The 20,717-nt window shown below is 41.1% G+C and overlaps 1 protein-coding gene across 4 annotated transcripts in view; it reads right to left on the reverse strand.

Annotated features, from left to right (window-relative positions):
- STXBP6 (syntaxin binding protein 6) overlaps positions 1 to 20,717 on the reverse strand; it is a 273,630-nt gene that overhangs the window by 184,365 nt on the left and 68,548 nt on the right. For 3 of the 4 annotated variants that reach the window (XM_060294688.1, XM_060294686.2, XM_060294685.2), the window contains exon 2: positions 17,542 to 17,730. The exons of the other annotated variant lie outside the window; for it this stretch is intronic. In XM_060294688.1, coding sequence (XP_060150671.1) covers positions 17,542 to 17,695 — 154 coding nt within the window. In that variant the 5' untranslated portion in view covers positions 17,696 to 17,730. The remainder of the gene's footprint in view (positions 1 to 17,541; positions 17,731 to 20,717) is intronic. 4 annotated transcript variants of the gene reach the window in all.

The raw sequence follows: 20,717 nt of genomic DNA on the forward strand, positions 1-20,717 counted from the left end.
TGCTGATAAGGACAAACAGGTTGGAATGTAGGTACCCCAGCCACTCTGGACACGTCTACGGGGTGAACTGGTAGCATGGAACTCTCACCACCAGGAACAATTAGACATTAAGCCCAAATGGCAAAGTGAGATGGAGTCATAGCCCTCAGTGGAAGTAAGCTGGGCATAAGGCCTATGATGGGCAGTCGGTGGCTGTGGTCAGGCTGCTCCTCAAGGCACAGCATTTCTCAGCCTGCAGGTGGTTCCAGGATCTGGCCCCGCTTCCCTCAGCAAGTTCTTCTCCACAGAGACCAGGGCCAGGGCTCCAAACCAACCAGGTGGACAACCAGGAGACGACAACCACTGTAGCAGCAGCTGCCGTTCAACCCACCTAGTACGTGCCAGGAAACATACCAGGTGCTTCACACATATCACCTCTAATCTTCACAACCACACCGAACGTCCACCTTTATTACCTAGGAAACCAAGGCTCAGAGAAGAGAAGGCACTTGCTCAACATCACACAGCAGGTATCAGTGCAAGACTCAAACCCAAGCCTGTTTGACTGCCAAGGCCCAGTTCTTTTCTCCACTATATGATGCAGCTACTAGCTACTGATCCCCATGCGCCTCCGAAAGCACAAGAGAGAGTTTAATTTCCAACTGACAAACAACTGGGTGACTGAACACGAAGAAACCATCGCCTACCGGGTATTCGATCATGTGGGTCAACGGAATTAAGGGAGAAAACAAAAAACAAAAAAAACATGGCACCTTTGAATAGACTGGAGTTACACAGAAAAGAACAAGCCCTCAGTAAGGAGCTAGGACCAAGTTACAAAGGCTGCCACACCACCAGCACAGGGCTTCGCTGCTGCCTACTGGGATGAAGGGAGTGACACCTCACCAGGGACACAGTTGAAATGCTACAGACTAAGTCGTCAGGGGCAGGCTTTCACTCTGAAAGCTTTTAATGGTAGGAAAAAACATCCAGATGAATGGCATTAGCTTGCATAAAAATGAACATGGAGAAAATAGAATGATAAACCAGAAGTTGGTTTTCAGAGGTTTCTTTTATATCTTTAAAGCGTGTTATCAAACTGCAGGGAATCCAAGCTCTTTGGAGACTGGTGGCCCAGCTTAAAGCCATGGCTGTGTACAGACTTGTGAAGGCTGCCTGCTGCCTGCGGGGGTTTAAGGCTCTCCACCCAAACAATGACATTTTAAGAAGAAGAAAATTAAAATTGACAGTGTATCAGCTTAAAAAAAAAACTCATGCTAAACGACCAAGCAAGTGTCTGTGTGCTTTGTTCTTGTAACACACGGATTGACTATTCCTTCCAAACAAGATACTGGAACTTAGCTCTTAACAGAGACAACACTCATGCTAATGCCAGGGCCACGGCACTTGGTGTCAACAGGTAGCATAGCCATAAAGCAGTCGGGTGGGTCCCACTGTTTTCTTCCCTTGAATGTACTGCTGTTTAAGCATTCAAGGTATCCTCAGGGCTCTTAAGCTCTCTTAGGACGGAGCTGCATTTTGCACGATTCTGTGCATGTATACAAACACACAGACACACACCCACACACACTAAGCTTAGTGTGTTGTCAACCAGCATTCACTGAGGTCTCTGGTGTGCCAGGCTCTCGGCAGGTGGCCTTGTTTAACTTGCACACCAAGCCCACATATGAATTGTACCCCCACTGCGTAGCTGAGGAACGTGACTCACAGGGGTCAGGTGCGTTCTGTGACCCCAGCTAGAAAGGGCCACGGCTGAGCTTCGAACAGAGCTGTGCCTGAGCCCTCCTGTGCTTTCACCACACCAAACCTTGCAGCACAGTTAATGATGTTAAGTATCATCCAACCTCCTCGCTTTAAACTGAAACTTGTCACTTATTTGCTCTTCAGAAAAGACGGATAATTTTCATCTTCAGAATGGATACTGTTATACAAGTCAATATGGCAGTGACAAAACTCCTAATGTGTGTCAAGTTCCTTGGACTAGAAACCCTCTTTGGCCCCTCCACAGATTCCCATTCCTGTTGGAGGAACGTGCAAAGTCACCAGCTGCTGCTTTCTTGCCTTTTCTAGTTCAGTCTATGACAGATGACTAATGTCTCTTACGCCTTGTCACCAGTAGAAGAACACTTCCAAATGTCAGATGAGGATGATGAAGAAACTAACATTTATTATATTCTGGGGCCAAGCAAGGTGCTTTTTATATATATATATATATATATATATATATCATACAACTTTTTCAGTTCTCATAATAGTCTACCAAGAGAGCTATGTTTAACCACCATTTTACATAAGTGGGAACTGAGGCTCAGTCAGGCCAAACTGATTCTAGGTTACACAGGTTATACGACTAGTCTGTAGTAGAACCAAGATTGAAATCCGTATTTTTTTCTGTCTCCAAAACTTCTGCCCTTATGCAGGGTTACTTCTGGTCACTTTGATCCTGGAAATGGATGAAAAAGATTATGCACACAGAACCAACACTTGATTAGCCATTTCTGGGCCCTAGGTTTTCCCCACTCGTTACACTATGCGTGACAGAAAGCCTCCAATCAGAAGGGCTTCTGCAACTTCTCACCAACACGGTGTACCTGACTTGTCAACATAACACAGACAACTCTTATCTTTTCAAGACCCATTAGAGACTTCGGAAAATGATGCTCTACAGAGCACCTCTCATCAAAGTAAAACTTAAAAGTTCTAATTGGACTCAGTGTGGTTAGGCTAAAATTAGAGTAATCCAACTCATAAGTCTAAGTAAGTCATTCCAATCCAAATCTTGTTTCCAATACTGCACAGACCAACGTATTTATGATAGTACTAACTACACTGTATAATGCCAAGTGCTGTATCCTCAAAAGACTTTAAGTATCACCATCCTATTCTTACCTCCAGGCGAAAATTAAACTGGTCACAGGGAAATTTAAACTCATTGCCGCAAGACTCTCCCCCCTTGCTTGTGACCTGTACGGTATCCCCAGTCCAGATTCAAAGAGCTCGTTTTATGCTCAGAGGAAGAAGATTCCTTTCTTCCTCTGACCTCAACATTCACAGAGCTATACTGTAGCTCAGAATAAAATTAGATTTTGGAAGGAAGCGAGTTTGAAATATTATGTAGAAAAATCTTGGCAACAAGATCCCTATCACATCACGGTCTCAAAGCCAGAGAATTTTATCTGTAAGGCTGGCTAACAGCGATTTAAAAAAAAAAACACCACAAACACACTTTTTGAAACTGAAGTAGGCATTTATACTCCTAAGTGCCCTTGGTCAGGAAGTCACTTTATGAAAACGAGTGATACAAGGCTCCTTAGTATCAAGTTGTGTTTTTTTCTGCAACACTTTTTGTTAAAATGCAAAAACCAACAGCGGCCAAATTAAATGAAATCAAAGTCCGTTTAACAGGCTGTCCTCTAAAATTCAAGGTAAAAACTGTCACCACACAGAAAGGTTCCAAGCAAGAGTCCTTAAGTATTAACGTTGAACAAATGAATGCTTCCAACGTGGACATGAGGAAATAAGCACTATGGAATAATGATCAAAACAGGACACCCTGATAAACACCACATGTTTATCCAGTGTGTGTATCAACCCCAGATATAATATCTGAGAAGGTACAAAATGGGTGATAGGAATTGTTCACTAAATGCTCTCAGTGTTACTACCACCACCAGCATCACTAGTCTTAGAGGGGTTGCCATGTTTTGCAAATACAAACGCCCTCAGGGAAGGTATTCAGCTTACATATCCGTCTGTAAAGGTTTTCATAAATTATAGTATTTCTCTCCTAACATCTCAGAGCAGTCACTCTGAGGAACTGTGTTTTCAATAGTATGAGTGAGGGAACAGTGGCCAATTGCGATGGGCTGCAAAGGGTATTAGTACCTAAGAGGAGCTGAAAAGGACCCCTGAAGCGAGGAGCCACAGAGAAAGGGGAACGGAGGGTAAACAGATCTCTGAAATACACACTCACAGAGTCAAAGGCAACCCAACCTCAGAACTATGCTATTTCTGGAAACAAAAGTGATACTTTTAATAGGTCCGAATTCCATGGAAAAGGGAATATTCTGACTTATGTTTATGTAAGATGTGACACAGCTGAATGCCTTTTGGAGACCTAGTATTTGAATTTAAGTTCAAAAATTTCTGTCTCAAAGAAGGGTGACATAGCCATGCTCGAAGTAAATGGTCTCTACAACTCTAACCTATGAAGTATAACAACTGACAAATAAAGAAAAATAATTATGTACAAAAGAGGAAATGCACTAACAAACAGAATTGCTCATACGGGAACCAAGGACATTGCTCTATCAGCAAAGAATGAGGCTCCCCTGGATGAATCAATAAACGTCAGGCCCAGAAAGGAAATGTAGGTTTCCCTTTTTTAAACAGTACAAAAGACCAAGAAGCTTCAGAACTAAATCAACCATGTCCGACCTGATGATAGTGTAGGAAAAGCAAAGCCACAGTTGTTTACAGCCAGTCCAAATCAAACCAAACATTAGAACTGAAACAGATAACTATCTTCGCCAGATCTCAGTTTCCAAAAGGAGAGCCATCAGTTGCAACTACCAAGCGCCAAGCACTGTGCCAGGCCCCGCACCTGTGTTAGGACACTTAGTTCGCACAGCAGCTGGCTCTCTGCCTTCTGGAAAGCCGTGGAATCACTGGGGGTGGGTTAGGGGCAGGAGTGGGGCTTAGGCTGATTCCAAAGGGCAGTTTTATGCTCACTGCTTGGGGCAACTACGTCTAAAATCCAGAAATTTTACAACAATCATTTACAGTCCACCAGCCAGAAGTTGTTGTTATTGTAGCAAAAGCTTCCATCCCCCATGACTCTAGCTGGGGCTCTTCAACCATTTTTTTTTAAAGCATTTTTAATGAACTAATTAATCAACTAATTTTTATTTATTTATTTTTGGCTGCGTTGGGTCCTTGTTGCTGCGTGCGGGCTTTCTCTAGTTGCAGCGAGCGTGGGCTACTCTTTGTTGTGGTGTGTGGGCTTCTCATTGCAGTGGCTTCTCTTGTTGCGGAGCACGGGCTCTAGGTGCAAGGGCTTCAGTAGTTGTAGCACGCGGGCTCACTAGTTGTGGCCAGCGGGCTCTAGAGCGCAGGCTCAGTAGTTGTGGTGCACGGGCTTAGTTGCTCCGCGGCATGTGGGATCTTCCCAGACCAGGGCTCGAACCCATGTCCCCTGCATTGGCAGGCGGATTCTTAACCACTGCGCCACCAGGGAAGCCCTCCAACCATTTCTGACTATGCAGCCCCTCAATAAAAAATTATGAGTATTAACTGCCAATATATGCATGCTTGTAAGTTACAGACTTGGACTACGGCTCTAAAATATTATGGCGATTATAAAACATACAGGAAAGATATAAATTAGAAAACAATTATATTTTAAATAGAAATTCTAACATTTTCTTCTCTTAGCCCAATGGATCAGGCAGTGCATCACATTTAGAGACAATGACATTTTGGCTTTTCCCCTCGAAAACACTCTCACTGGGCACTCTCCACTATATGGGTCCCCAAGCCCAGGAGGAAGTGACAGAGAAGTGAGACAAGCCTGCACACTTGGCTGTTACAGGTAACCCACGTCCAGTTTCTTACAATACCCAGACCCTAGAACGGACAGAGCCACTTCCTTGATCGGCAGCCGACAGGTTCTTCCCAGGAGTGACTGGTACAAGTGAAAAGGAAAGGCACAGAGATATATCCTCCAATTCAGTTTAGCTATGAATTTCATCTCTCGTTGCGGAGCACAGGCTCCGGACGCGCAGGCTCAGCGGCCATGGCTCACGGGCCCAGCCGCTCCACGGCATGTGGGATCTTCCCGGACCGGGGCACGAACCCGTGTCCCCTGCATCGGCAGGTGGACTCTCAACCACTGCGCCACCAGGGACGCCCCCAGGGCACGTTTTCTTCCTTCTTTTGCCTGACTGCAGTGGTTCTGCGATGTCAGCCCAAGCCATCCAAGCCCCTGGGCCTCATTTTTCATATAAAAGTTGGTGATGTATTTGAGAATGACTAAGGATTCTCCTAGCTATAAAAATCTAGAGTTCTGAAAGAAAATTCCTCAGAAGTTAACTTCCCTCAACCTATTTGCTCCACAGTTTCAAATGTTGGATCTGATATAATGTCATATGTGAATCATTAAGGAAATGCACTGACCTAGGATACAAAGCATCATATGTCTGGTTGACATTTACCACTTCCCCCATCCCTCATCTAACAACAGTATAGAAGATGTCGAATGAATTAGTACGTGAAACAGACCAAAAAGATGTGGCGAAGAGCCACCTCTTTGAAGGAACATGAGGGCTGACTCTAGGTAAGACACATGCCTTCTTTTTCTGCAAACACAGTTGCACACACACACGCACGAACACCTGCAAATGCACATGAAAATCGTCTAACGTCCCAATCCTAAAGGGAGCAGGCATCACATGAACCTCAAAGAACCTGATCTAGAGCTATCTTAAATATCATAGAGATGACTAACCAGCTATTAAGCATACAAACTCATAGGACATTTTACTTTTAAGGCGTTCTGGCAGACGTGGGCTTTGAGATAAGCTTATTTTAGCCCACAGAGCACTGAGATTCCAGTTGCTCCTACCACTCAGGAGCAGTGTGGAGGTTTCCTCTTACAAGTTATGCATGTGCCTCAATCTCCTCACCTGTAAGAGGGGTATTTTCTAAAAAGGCAAGACCAAGTTCCTTACTTCTCACTGTGAAAATTGAAAAAACAAAATATCAAGCAACAGATGAATGGTTAAATACGGCACCCAAGAAGCCATTAAAATTAACCTCATCAAGACTGTAAAAAAATTAACATTTTTGTTACCATAAAAATGAAAAGAGAAGACAAAATTGTACCTAGAATATTATAAAGGGGGAGGGGTATTAAAAAAAAATGTGAAACCGAAACAGCCAATGTCACAATTTTTACATGATTTTTCCCATTTTTTTTTCTCTTTTTGGTGGTACTTTATGTTTTTGATAACACATTTACATTTATAGGGAGAAATACAGTTGAAAATTCATGGATCCAAAACCAGTTGATTCTTACCTACCCACAAGGCGGAAAGGATTCTAACCAGAGAAAAAACTTGTGTATCTGCTGCTTAGTCATATTAGCTGGAAAACCAAAAAGGACAACTCTCAATTCTGTTGCTTCCTCTTATGAAAATGGAAACTGAGATCTCCAGGAATCAAGGCTGGCTATATTCTTGTCATCTCAAATCCACTTGCCAAGCTGCTGTAGCTTCTCAAAGAAGCATAATTTTTTAAACCGATATAAACATCAAAATGTAATTGGGCATGGGGTCTACAACCTAAGCTACACGGGAGCCACATGCGGTGAATAAAAAATAATTTGTGTTAAAACGGTGTGTACGGGGGAGGGGGAGACAGTATGAATATCCTCCGAGATTTTTAATAAAAATAGAGTTTCCATCTTTCCCTTGAAAGCCGACTTTAAGGACATGTGTAGAACTGAAAACGACTGCTGTGAGAAAAGGCCATTCAGGGAGAGTTTCGATATATTCGATGCTCATTAAATGATCATTTATTCCCCTGTAATGTGAACTCTTTCGTCAGGAGAAACACTTAAGTGCTTCAGAAATTTGAGATAACAGCATCCCACTGTAGGTTACAACAGAAGCATTTATAAATTGCTCATTTTTGATGATTCTTCAAGTCTGGATAAATCAGACAAATCTACGCTTTCTTCTTGGTTAACTGGGCTGTCAGGTAGAATAAAAACTCCTGCTCAGTAACCTGATGAATTCCAAGGGAATTCAAAGACCACCCAGCAGCATCTTAAACACACAAACAAACAAAACAAAACCAAAGGAAAAAGAAACACTCCAGCTCACAGGCGGGAGCTCCAGCCCAGACAGTGAGCCCGAGCCAGCAGTCTCAGTCAAAGGGGATTTTGCCTGGTTTTCCCCCCAGACACTTCATCTGTTCCACAAAGGGATGAGGTGTGTACAACATGGACCCTGCCCTCTAGGGAATGGCAGTCTGGGGAGGTAAACAGAAAGCAGAGTGACAAATACAACCTGGCAATGCTAAGTGCTATCATGGAGATGACAGGGGAGACCAGGGAGAAATGCGAGCGAGTCTCAACACTCTAACGAACTGGTCATCTAGTCTCAAGCTACCTCACCGTCCTCGTGGTCATTTATAGTTTCTTCTGGAAAATTCTGCGTGTGGTTTAGCATGACTGTAACTGGCATGGAAATATCACTCGTATTCATTCTCTCTCTCTCTCTCTAAAGGAAAGGTAACAGGAAAGAGCTGGGCAAACAAGAACTTGATCTGGGCTGAAAAGCTGGGTCCAGGCATTTGTACCAGCCTCTCCCACTTCTGCTGTTTGCTTAACAGTGCACTTGATTGACCCCAAAGGATGTTTGGTTTTATTTTGCTTCGATTTTTCTTTTGATCAGCGAAGATAGGTGTAGGAAAATAACATCTCCCATTTCAGGAACAGGAACTCCACTAAGCCAGTTCTAACTCCCCACAAAAGGGGATAAAGAGGCCTGAACACAGGACCCCCGCAGCCAATACTCATGAGATCAGAGTGAACGTCTTCAAACTCTCAGAAATAGAAGAGCAGTGGGCTTCCCCCTAGTACTGCAGTTTGCGTGGGGTCGTATAATTTGGAACAGAGAATTAAGAGAAGCTAGGTTTAGAAACTGGGAGTCAGAATGACCTTGAGATCCCTGGCAGGGGTGGGACACAGAGGGGAGGGGAAAGTGAACTTAAGAGGGAAAGGGAAAAAGTATGGAAGGGGAGGTAGGAAAATCCCAAGACAAATCTGGGTTTTCATGGGATTTTTGTCTCACATGACATGGGTCACAGAAGCCTATCTGACATACATTCACATGTTTTCTAAAATCTGCAGATGAATTACGTTTGTATGGCAATAGCAGGTGGATGTCCCATTTAGTGACAAGGTAATAATACTGTTCATAAAGCTGAGTACTTTCTAGGAATCAGGACTTATACATACATACACACACACACACACACACACACACACACACACACACACAGAGTTCAGTTAATCCTCAAAATGCCCTTGGGATATGGATATTATTTCCATTTTACAGATGAGAAAACCGAGTATCAAAGACTACAAGCCAGTATTTTACCCCAAGTCAGTCTTATGCCTACCCCCGTGTTCTGCACAGCTGGGCTGGGAGAAGGCCTGGAGCAATAGAGACCAAAGCGCCTCTGACTGCAACTTACTGATGAATGAACCCCTGATGATGTTTCACGCGAAATACAACAGCAAAGAGCACTAACATCTAAAAGGGGTAAAAACGACGACCACCAAAGAACGCATGGGCATGAATTAAAACCCTGCCTACTGCTAGGCTGCTGTTTAGGACACTGGCCAGGTTCCCAGCACCTTGCCAGCAACATCCTAGAAGGAGAGCTGCCTTAGTTTGCAATCTCCCGAACCTCCACTTGCTCTACCTTTGCAATTAGTCAAAACTAATCAAAATGAAAATAAGCGAATCAGCTGTGAAATCCCTGTTCTGCACAGTGGGCTGTGTGGTGGGAGAGAGCACAGATGGAGTTTCCTTTTTAAAGGAAATGTTTTGGCACTAGCCTCTGTTAAGAGTTTTCCCTTGTTTCCATCTGGTTTTAGTATTGGAACACGTACATGAGAGAATGGAAAAAGAAAATTCTGTTGGCGTGCCAAACCACTAGAAAAGCTAAGGTGGTCAACAGCACATCCTCTAAATCCTTGGAGATTAAAACGCTTTGCACAAGGCATGTTGTCACATTGTTTTTAAGGAAGGGGAGAGTTCATTTTCTTGGGTCCAGGCCTGTCCTGAAAAAAAATTTTAAAGAGTGCACACTTGGGAGGGAGAGGGACCCAGATCTGAGTCTCAGCCTTACCACCATCTAGCTGTCTGCCCCTGGGCAGTGTACCCACCCACTTTAAACCTTGGCTATTGCATGGAAAGTAGAAACGACAACAAAAGCCACATCACAAAGCTGTTGTGAGGATTAAATGACATCACATCTGTTCAGTGCTTTGTTCTCCATTTTTGGAGTCTCCTATTCACAAGGCTTCAGAAAAGACAAATATTATTACTACCAGTTTTCTCAGGAAGAGATCTAGAACCATCAGGGAAACTCTAAAACAACTTTAAGGCATCTACTTTTTTTTTTTTTTACTGCATAACTGAAGAAAAGTTCATACATGGCGGTGTCCTTGTCAGGAGCCTCTCAGAATTTCCCCGGGGGATTGATTTTCTCTAAGACTCGAATACATCCGCTGACACTCTCATTCTCCTGTGGGGCTTCCTTAACAGCCTAGATACTGGTGTAGAGGACTGTCACCTCCCAGCCAAAACCAACCAAGGCCTAAACTGGTAGGAAAGTAGAGTAATCGCGAAACATGATCATCTCTAAAGATGTACGAGGGAGTGTGAAAAAGATGCTTGGTTTGGGAAGTCCTCTCTCATATAACTCTTATGCCTAAGAGACAGACAAACAGAGAAGCACAGTGTCTAAGGCAATACAGGCCTAGAATCAAAGCACCTGGGTTTAAATCTCTGTTCTGTATCTCACAAACCGATGACCTTGGACCAGCCAGCCAATTGAATTCCATATGCTCAGTTTCCTCATCTACAAAATGAGGATGGTACTGTTATCTACCTCATTGTCATAAGGATTAAATGAGTTAATATATGTAAAGGGCATAAAACCATGCCCAATATAAGAACTCAATAAATACTATTACTACTATTAGTATTATTACTACTCCTAATTCATAGGGGGACTGGTGCTTCTCTAACCTTATTGAGCACTGAAGCATGTGATGGGTTCATGGCAGGTGCTACACTGAAGGTCATTTACAAGTGACACCTGGTGGCAACAACCGCTGAGCCAGAAAACAGTGCAGAAGAAAACCCTCTCTACTTTTAACTTCATGTAACCAAGGATATCATTGCAAATGTTTTAATCCAATGTGTCTATGCACGTGTCACAAAAGGGCCAAATTCTCAATGTAAAATATAATAGAAGATATTATATTTTTCTAAAATAAAAAAGGATGTACAAAGAATCATATAATCATGGCACTGGAAATAACTTTGTTTTTGACTGCACTGCCTTCTAGAGCTACTTAAAGTTTTAGGGCTGGATTTACATACCAAATCTCTATGATAAAGAGATAAAAAGCTTACCCTGGGCTTCCCTGGTGGCGCAGGGGTTGAGATTCAAGGCACACGGGTTCGAGCCCCGAGCCCCGGTCCGGGAAGATCCCACATGCCGTGGGGCGGCTGGGCCTGTGAGCCATGGCCGCTGAGCCTGCGCGTCCGGAGCCTGTGCTCCGCAACGGGAGAGGCCACAACAGTGAGAGGCCCGCATACCGCAAAAAAAAAAAAAGCTTACCCTGATGTATATTCCAAATGGAGGAGAGTTTATTACTCAATAACCTCAGAAATGAGATAGAAGACACAGTACAGGTCAAAACTGTTCAACGTCTTTATGAATTTTGAAGAGTTAGGGAGAAACCTGTTCCTTAAAATATGGCTCACTCTACACCACAAGCCCTCCTGACCTATGTCAGAAAAAATGAGGTGCTGTGGCACTACAAGCATGGCCAATGGGGTCACAAGGACTGGGTGGATTTCTGTTACTTCAAAAGTGGTGACCCTGGGACATCACGACCTCTCTGATGAACACTGGTGCCTTTACCTGGGAAAAGAATATACCACCCAATTGGGATAGGGATAGGGATGTTGTGAGGATTAACTGGAATTAAAACAAATAATAAAACATACACAGGATGATTTTTATTTTCTTCTACATAATATCTGAAAGATTGGTATTTTCAATATTTACTACTTCTATAACAAAGTATAATAACATATATATCATTATTACGGTTGTTTTGTGTCTCTTCTTTCACTACTAATACCTCTGTCCATCTCTGAGTTCACTGTGCATTTCTTCATTTTTCCTGGATAAAAACTCTTAGAAAGTCAGCTCACCACTCCTGAATAAACCATTTCTATCAAGGTCAAATTTCATCTGTCTTGTATTTTTTCCTTCTCTCTCTTCTAATATTTATAGACCTTGTGATGAGATCCTGTCTGACTTTAGAAAGTAGATAAAAAGAATTTCTTATGCCAGATCTCTGACAATTAACTTTGGTTACCCTAATCCAATAGCAACCTATAAAAAATGTCCTCAAACCCTCATAATTGGTTTGAATGTCCATTTGGATTATTAACAACCTGAATTTCTCCCTATAGGATTATGTATGAAACAAGAATGAAATGTGCTATAAAATTTCCAAGGGGGTTCAGAATCCTAGAACCTCAGGGCCTAAAAGAAGCTTTGAACTTGTCAACTGAATTGAAGCCCAGAAAAATTCAGAGCTTTGACCATGGCTAGTCAAAAAGAAAAGGACTAAGATGTATTCTTTTGATAGAATTGAGTACCATAAATATATCATTATGTCAAGTACAACAATTAGACAACGCAGAGCGTAACTCCCCAAGATGGTGAAACTTCTCAACCTTAGCTTCAGTATATCTCATGCATGACACTTTCAAGATACAGGTAAGTTTCCCCACTACCCCTAGTGCTGCATTAGTAGGGCCTAGGTGGAACCAGGCCATCCATAAAATTCTAGAGGTTATTCTAAGGAACACCCAGGACTGGCAACTACGGAGATAAAGAACAGTATTGCCAAGTCCTAGCCTCCTAATCCCCATCATTACCTTCCATGGGGATCCATTTATATAAATGGTTTCATCAAAGATCACTCAGAACTTTTTTTTTTTTTGCGGTACAGGGGCCTCTCACTGTTGTGGCCTCTCCCATTGCGGAGCACAGGCTCCGGATGCGCAGGCTCAGCGGCCATGGCTCACGGGCCCAGCCGCTCCGTGGCATGTGGGATCTTCCCGGACCGGGGCACGAACCCGTGTCCTCTGCATCGGCAGGCAGACTCTCAACCACTGCACCACCAGGGAAGCCCAGAACTTTTTTTTTAAATAATAAAATTTTGCTCTCTACAAATCTAAAATCATTCTGAAAAGATTAAGATTCTCTTTTTTGAGAACAGAGAATGTTTTAATCACAAAAATTAAAGTTTATGTAAGAGAATGTATTAATTACAAAAACGGAAGTTTCTTCATGCTCCTTCTATGGGGAGCAGCCAATGAAAGATTTTTATCCATTTACGTATATGAAGGGTAGCATCATACATCATGCATACTGAATTAAAACAGGATCAGGAAAATAGATTTTAAACAGGAAATTATGGAATGTTCAGTAGGTAACTGGCCTCTAATAGCAAATTGATATTAACTTCTTAGCATGCTTCTACTGTAGTATTTTTTTTTGATAGGTAAGAAGTGTACTTATTTAGAGAGAAACACACTCCAGACAGTGTCTAGTGTAGTATTATAGACCCAAATTTCATGGAGGGGGCAACTGATTATAGAAATAGTTGTAGGCAGAGCTTGCTTTACAGTTTGAATGAGTTAACAGCTCTAAGTTATAAATAAAGTCCATACTATCATCAGATATTTAGTAAGCTATCCATTTACATAGCATCTTCCATTTAAGTATCTACTGTGTCTATACTCAGCAATGTGCCAGGTGCTATAAGGAACCATCGAGACACAGATCAGAGAGATGGAAGCACAGGTTTACATGATACACAGCTGCTTCTGTCTGAGGACTCAAAAGGCCATCTAGGATAACTTCTCATACCTTTAAGGGAGAGGGCTAGCCTCTGTCCATCTTACAGAGCAGACTAAGAAGGTTAATTAATTCTTATGATCATCCCACAAGTGACTCTGTAAGACATTTTTTAGAATCAATTTTACCAAGATATATTTACATATAATAAAATGCACCCATTTTAAGTGTGTAGTTTGATGAGTTGGTGGTTACTTGTGATACACCCAAGTAAGCACCATCACAATCAACATATAGAACCCTTACACCATTGCAAGAAATCCCCTCCCTCCTTTGCAATCAATCACCAACTCCACCCCCTGGCAACCACCAATGGGCTTTCTGTCACTATAGCTTAAGTTCTGTCCATTCTAGAATTTCATATAAATAGAATCATACATCATGTCATCTTTTCCATTTTTTTCACACATAACACAAGGCTTTTGAGATTCATCCATGTTGCTGCATGTATTGGTAGTTCATTTAATTTCCAGGTAGCATTCCACTGCATAGTTATAAAAATAATTTTATTCACTCACATATTCACTCACTGAGTTCTGATTTTTGGTTATTATAAATAAAACTGTTATGAACCTCTACGTACATGTCTTTATGTGGACATATGTTTTTATTTCTCTTGGGTAAATGCCTAGGAACAGACTTCTTGAGTCATATAAATGCAAGTTTGACTTTATAAACAACTGTCAAATTGTTTACCAAAGCAATTCTATCATTTTTACATTCCCACCAGCAAAGTATGAGAGCTCAAATTGCTCCACATGCCTGCCAACACTTGGTATTGTCAGCCTTTTTAATTTTAGCCATTGCTGAAAAGAGAAACTGGAAACCAATGCTTTAAGAATGTTAATCACAGAGGCCTCTCAGTATGTAAGTATCTGCATACCATTCAAGAAGCCAGCCAGGAAGTCCAATGAGAAACAATCAAATTCTATCCCAAAGCTCCATGGATGAACTGGAGAGGTTATTTCTCTCCTTACACAATTATAGCTAAATAAGAAAGATCTTATTTCCTTTGCTCCAGCACCATTTTGGATTTCCCTAGAGGATATACAACCCGCCCTGAAAATAATAAGTCTCATGATCACAGGCCTCTCCCTCTCAGATTATAAACTCTGCCAAATACTGGTGGAAAAAAATTCACACAAAGAATCATTACTAAAAGACACTGGATATATAAAACACCCATGCTTACATGCATATGTTGGCAAACTTCTAAAGCTTTGATACTCTTCTCTTTAAAAAAAGAATATAACTATGCTGTTTGAAAAGTGGTTAAAAATTATTTGCAGACACTGCCCTAATTTGGACAAATTTTGCCTATTCAAAATGGAGAGCTGGTTTTCATCATCCAAACCACAAAAGTTGAAGGGCTCGGACTCCCAGAAAGCACAGGAGGTTCACACTGATAGCAGGAAGGAACAGCTGTCATTCCAGGGCTCTGCTTTCACTTCACAGCCTCCTATGTGAGTTGAGCTACAAAGACTAAACAGGACTAAACAGGAGACAAGGAGGAACTCAGAATCCAGTTCATCTTTCAAAGAAGCCGCCCTTCCTCTGACTGGAATGCTCCCTGCACCCACACCATTTCTTTTCAGAACCAGTGAGGCCCTACTTTTCTTGCAGCTCTGGGTTCTCCCAACCAGGTCAAATCCTCCTCACACATGCTTTCACATCACTATATTTTTCCTCTTTAACCTTTTCAGTTAATAATTATGTTTATTTTAGTGAATAAAATATTAATGTCTACTGCTCCTTCCCCAACAAACAAGGTAAGCCTCATGAGTTTTTCTCCTAACTGAACCCCCAGCACCAAGAGTGCTCAGCACATAAAAAGTACTTAATAAATATGTACGTAATTAATTGATTACTTGTTAATTAAAGCAACACCTTATCAAAGATGTACTGATAGCCCTCTACGCTTTTCATGAGTTCGAAAATAAAGGTGGCTGCTTCTTTCTCGATTACAAGAAAAATCAAACTGCAAAAACGCTGTGGGTGTCAAAGTTGCCTGGCCTTCTCCTGCCCCAGTTTCCATTAAATCAGCTGCTTAAATGTCAGATCTGCTTTGTCAACCTATCCTCTCAAAATTCAAATCCATGAAAAGGATGAAGGCTTTCAGAACTCAAGACTGTCCTCCATTAGAATGCAACAGAAAAGTAATTCTCATAGTCGCAGGCTTTAAACCTGAAGGTCTTGGTGATTTGTAAAGGAAATGCAGTTTTCCAGTAAGTCCCCGGTCATTATCTCCTATGGCAGGGGAAATGGTCATGCTCTTTCACCGGGAGAGGGAATTAGAGGCCCCATATCACTCTTGCAGACCTCATGATCAGAAAGAGGCTGACAATAACACGTGCCTAAAAGGCAAACAAAACGGCCCTTTTCTTCATCCACCTTTTCTGCAACTGCCTGTCTTCAAGAAATCTCAATGAAACATTGAGAGAATGGAGGTTAATTAGAATATTATGTGTCCCTGCTCATCCCATGTTCAGCTCAGCCCAAATACAAAACAAAATTTCTTTTAATGCATTCTATTCATTATTGGTATAAGCGAAAACTCTAGAATTCAAATTTAAAGATGTGGAAATATTTTTAAGACCTGAATCTCATTAACAAAATACTAGGAAGGTATTAGGAAAGGCTACTTCTTTAGTTATTAACTGAGCCCCTATTATATGGCAAGCACTGCTCAGCACACTAAAGGAATGCAAATGTCTTCCAACAGTCACCAAATCTTATTAACCTAATTGTTACTTGGGATTAAAGAAAGACCAATATTTCAAGGTCAATTCTCATTCTAACCATTGAAAAGGCATTCTTACCAAAGGGTTATATTTCCATTTTATTTTAAACTAAGATACAGTCCTATTATTATCTCTACATGTTCTTTCTGGGAAAAAAGCTATTTCCACCTTGAAATAAATTCTGATAAACAAATGATCTGAGGCTTAATTTAAAAAAAAAAAAAGCTAAAAATGGGTCTAAAAATAAAGTTTTATTCCCAAGCCACAACTGAAGAAAATTGGAAAAAAGATGAATTAAGGTAAGCCTAATTCCTCCATTGCCCAGTTACAAGAAATATCAGAAATATTACAAACGCTCCAGGTGCTCAGATTAGCATCACCCACAGTTCCAGGGAAAACTTATCCAAATTTCATCTCAAAACACTTGGTATGAATTCACAGTAAGTCCCACAGATATCCTACAATCACAAACGGAAAGAGAAAAAAGTAATCCCACAAAATTCTAAGCTTAATAGAACAGATGTCTCTTCCTGACAAGGAACAGCTGTCAGGCAAAGCTGTGATTTATGAGCTGAGTCTACTTTCTCACACTCCATACAGTGTCGATATTTATCTTGAGACCAACTATTACTGATTATTGGCAACTCTTAAGAAAAAGAAAAGTCAATGAAACTCAGGCTGCTGGTAGTAATAATTATGCAAATACCAGGAAGTGTTCTAAAACAAAAAATCTCAGAGGATAGCCCACTTTCTGTCAAGGCCCTAGTGAAGGAAAAGTATGGACAAACAGAAGTGTTTGCCAAACCCTTTACAGATGCTCTTAATGAAACTGAAAGGACATTAAAATTGCACTTCATTACCTTTCCGTACTAGGCAACATCAAAAGCCAAGGTGCCAGGAGCAAATAAAGATCAAAGAAGGTAACAGAGAAACAGGAAAGGAATGGAAAGGCAGGTGTATCCAAACCTTGGGCTATAACCCTCCTGGACACCTTAGAACTAACTGCTTTAAAACAGAAGTTGTTTTAACGATATTCATATCTGATTTTCATTACCTGACAGGCAGATGTAAGTTAAATATTCGCCTTGACCTCCTGTTGCCAAGAAAGGAATCTTTTTCTTTGTCCTCCTCTTGACTTGGACAGCTCCCAGCATCCTTTCATCAAGAGGTGCAAAAATTTCCTTGCTGATGGCAGACTTGGCACTCATTGTTGACCAAGCAAGCAGGGCACGCAGTGAGTTTTCTAAAGAAAAAGAAAAGGCAAGCTGGAATTGGCAGTATTACAAGGGCTCGTATAAGAATGAGCAGCAGATATGAACCAGCAATCCCACTCCTGGGCAAACAGCCAGAAAAGATGAAAACTCTATTTCAAAAAGATACATGCACCCCAACGTTCACAGTAATACTATTTACAATAGTCAAGACATGGAAGCAATGTAAACGTCTGTCCATAGATGAATGGATAAAGAAGATGTGGTGTACACACATAATGGAATACTACTCAGCCATAAAAGACAATGAAATAATGCCATTTGCAGCAATATGGATGGACCTAGAGATTATCATACTATGTGAAGTAAGTCAGAAAAGGACAAATATCATATGATATCACATATGTGGAATCTAAATAAATGATATAAATGAACTTATTTATAAAACATAAACAGACTCATAGACATAGAAAACAAACTTATGGTTACCAAAGGGGAAAGGGTAGGGAGGGATAAATTGGAAATCTGGGATTAACAGAAACACACTACTATATATAAAATTAGATAAACAACAAGGACCTACTCTATAGCACAGGGAACTATATTCAATATCTTGTAAGACCCTATAATGGAAAATACATATATATGCATAACTGGATCACTTTGCTGTACACCTAGAACACTGTAAATCAACTAAAATAAAAAAAAAAAGAATAAGCAACAAGTTGATTCACACATGAAGTAATTTTCAATTTGTGGTTTAACCTCTCGCTTGAAATGCGTTATAGAATCATTAAAAGGCCTTTACATTTGTAATAACTGTGAAAAAACTCAAACAAAAAAGGAATACAGATTTACTCGCTGAAAATGACAAACGCAATGTGAGATGAGCAGCACAAAATGAGATCTAGAAAGTGTGTCAGTCTCTATCCCAGCTGCCCCTGACTCTAACAGGCAAGTGGCACCCACCCCATTCCCATCCTGTAAGGACCATGATTTCACATTTCCAGCTGAGATCTTTCCACTGTCTAAAAATCTTTAAAGTCAAGAGTTCTTTATGCAACTTCAAAATCTCCTTTAACCCTAATGTAAACCCATTTCCCTAATTCTATTCATAGCAGAAATAATTATATCATCTACCACGTAATAACTATATATGCAACAGAAGCCCATTAATCTAATCACCCTTCAGCTGCTCTCGATCAGGCTAAGTAATTAATCCTTATTTATTAGCCTCTTTCAACGGGTCCTATTTTCCATTGCTCCTCTGCCTCTCATTGCCACGCTCTGGACCCTCGCCAAATTCTCCACAGTTTCCTTCAGCCAAAGTGGACACAGAATTCTAAAAACACGTCTGACTAATGCCAAGTATTTTGGAAATGTTACCCAGCCGTCCCCACGTTATGCTCCTGTGGTTAACTGGCAGTGTGTGCCCAATAATTAAGAAAATAAAGCATCGTGTTGCTGACTCCCAAAGAGTCCCCCCCTACCCTTCAAATTTACATATACACAGTCCCCATGTTATATTTAGTTTTCCAAAGTTGTACTTCCCTAAAGGTCTTGATTCTGCTTATTTGTGTCTATTATATTCAAGGTCAATCTGAATTTTAACCCTCTATCATCCAAAAACTCAGCTGCAACTTGAGTAAATGAGTAAATGTTTTCTATTCCAACATCCTAGTCAGAGTCTATGTCTTAAGCAGTAACCAACATTTGCTCAAGCAAATAACAAATCAGAACTAAAGGTGCAGAGGCGGCCAATGGGTTGGTCATGCAGGCTGTACAGAGCATTCAGAGATCCTGCAGAGGGATCAACAGCACAGCTACATATGGTAACAGTAGCTCAAAGAGCTGGTCAACCTACTGTAAAATCAAGCCAGTTGGTAAACAAACACCTATTACGTGCCATCTCAATGCTCAGTATAGAGATATAAGAAATAACTAAGATATGCTCCCTGCTCTCCAGGAGTTGATTACTGACTACATCAAAGGTTTCCCTTACATCCAGATTATTTATGATGCAAGACCATGAAACATCCTTCCCAATGCAAGATTCACAAATGCTGCCCACACAGCTGTCCACCTGTAACTGGTCCCACACCTGTAACCTCATGGTAGGAAAGAGATATATTAAAAAAGAACCTTCCCCTGGTTAAAGAAATTTCTCGTGGTTTCAGTTCTGTAGTAGGTTTTCTTAGTGGCAGCAAGAATAAAGAATAAATAGTGTTGGTGTTTATTATCTATCTATACCTCTATCTACACATTATGGATCTATGGCCCAGATCTATGTGCTCAGATCATGCCATTTTATCATTGCCATCAGGGTCTTCATACCAGCTGAGTACAAAATGATGACGGAGTTTCTCAAAGTGCTGACCTCTAACTGACACCCTGTGATTTCCTAGAAGTTAGCAAACAGAATTTCCCCCACTGCGATTTACCCCATGACTTTGCTATGCAGGGTGTTATAATTTACAGGGACTTTTTTTTACAGAAAGAGAGAAACTAGTTCTTTTCTAGCTCCAAGGCCTCTCACCTCTCAGCATTTGGGGACACATGAAAGAGAAAGCCAGTGGTAGCACGGTGGCTTCAAACGTCCGATAAAAACAATGTAGAAAGTCAGTCATCTTCCCAAACTCATCAGGCATTCTCTAACCAGCGCCTTCCCAACTGTGACAAGGCTTTTGCTTTTCCAACTCAGATTCACATTTTTCAAAACTTGTGGTTAAAAGAAATAGAGAGCTATCATTGTATTATGCAAAATCTGTCAGAAAAAAAAAGAAAAGGAACAACATGCATGTACTACTAAATTTTCAGGAAATCTTGCTCTTCTTTTGAAAAACTGGTAAGAAATGGAAATGGCCTTTTGTTGGTTTTTTTTGTAAGGATATTCAGCAGCCAAGAACAAAAGAGAGAAAAAAAGAGGAAAAATAAAACCAGTAACTTCACTGACCACAAGTTTGGAATCAGACAAACTTGGGTTCAAATCTTATTTCCCAAACTGAAGACCTGTATGTGG

Source organism: Globicephala melas, chromosome 2, assembly GCF_963455315.2.
Source record: "Globicephala melas chromosome 2, mGloMel1.2, whole genome shotgun sequence".
Taxonomy (NCBI): Eukaryota; Metazoa; Chordata; class Mammalia; order Artiodactyla; family Delphinidae; genus Globicephala; species Globicephala melas.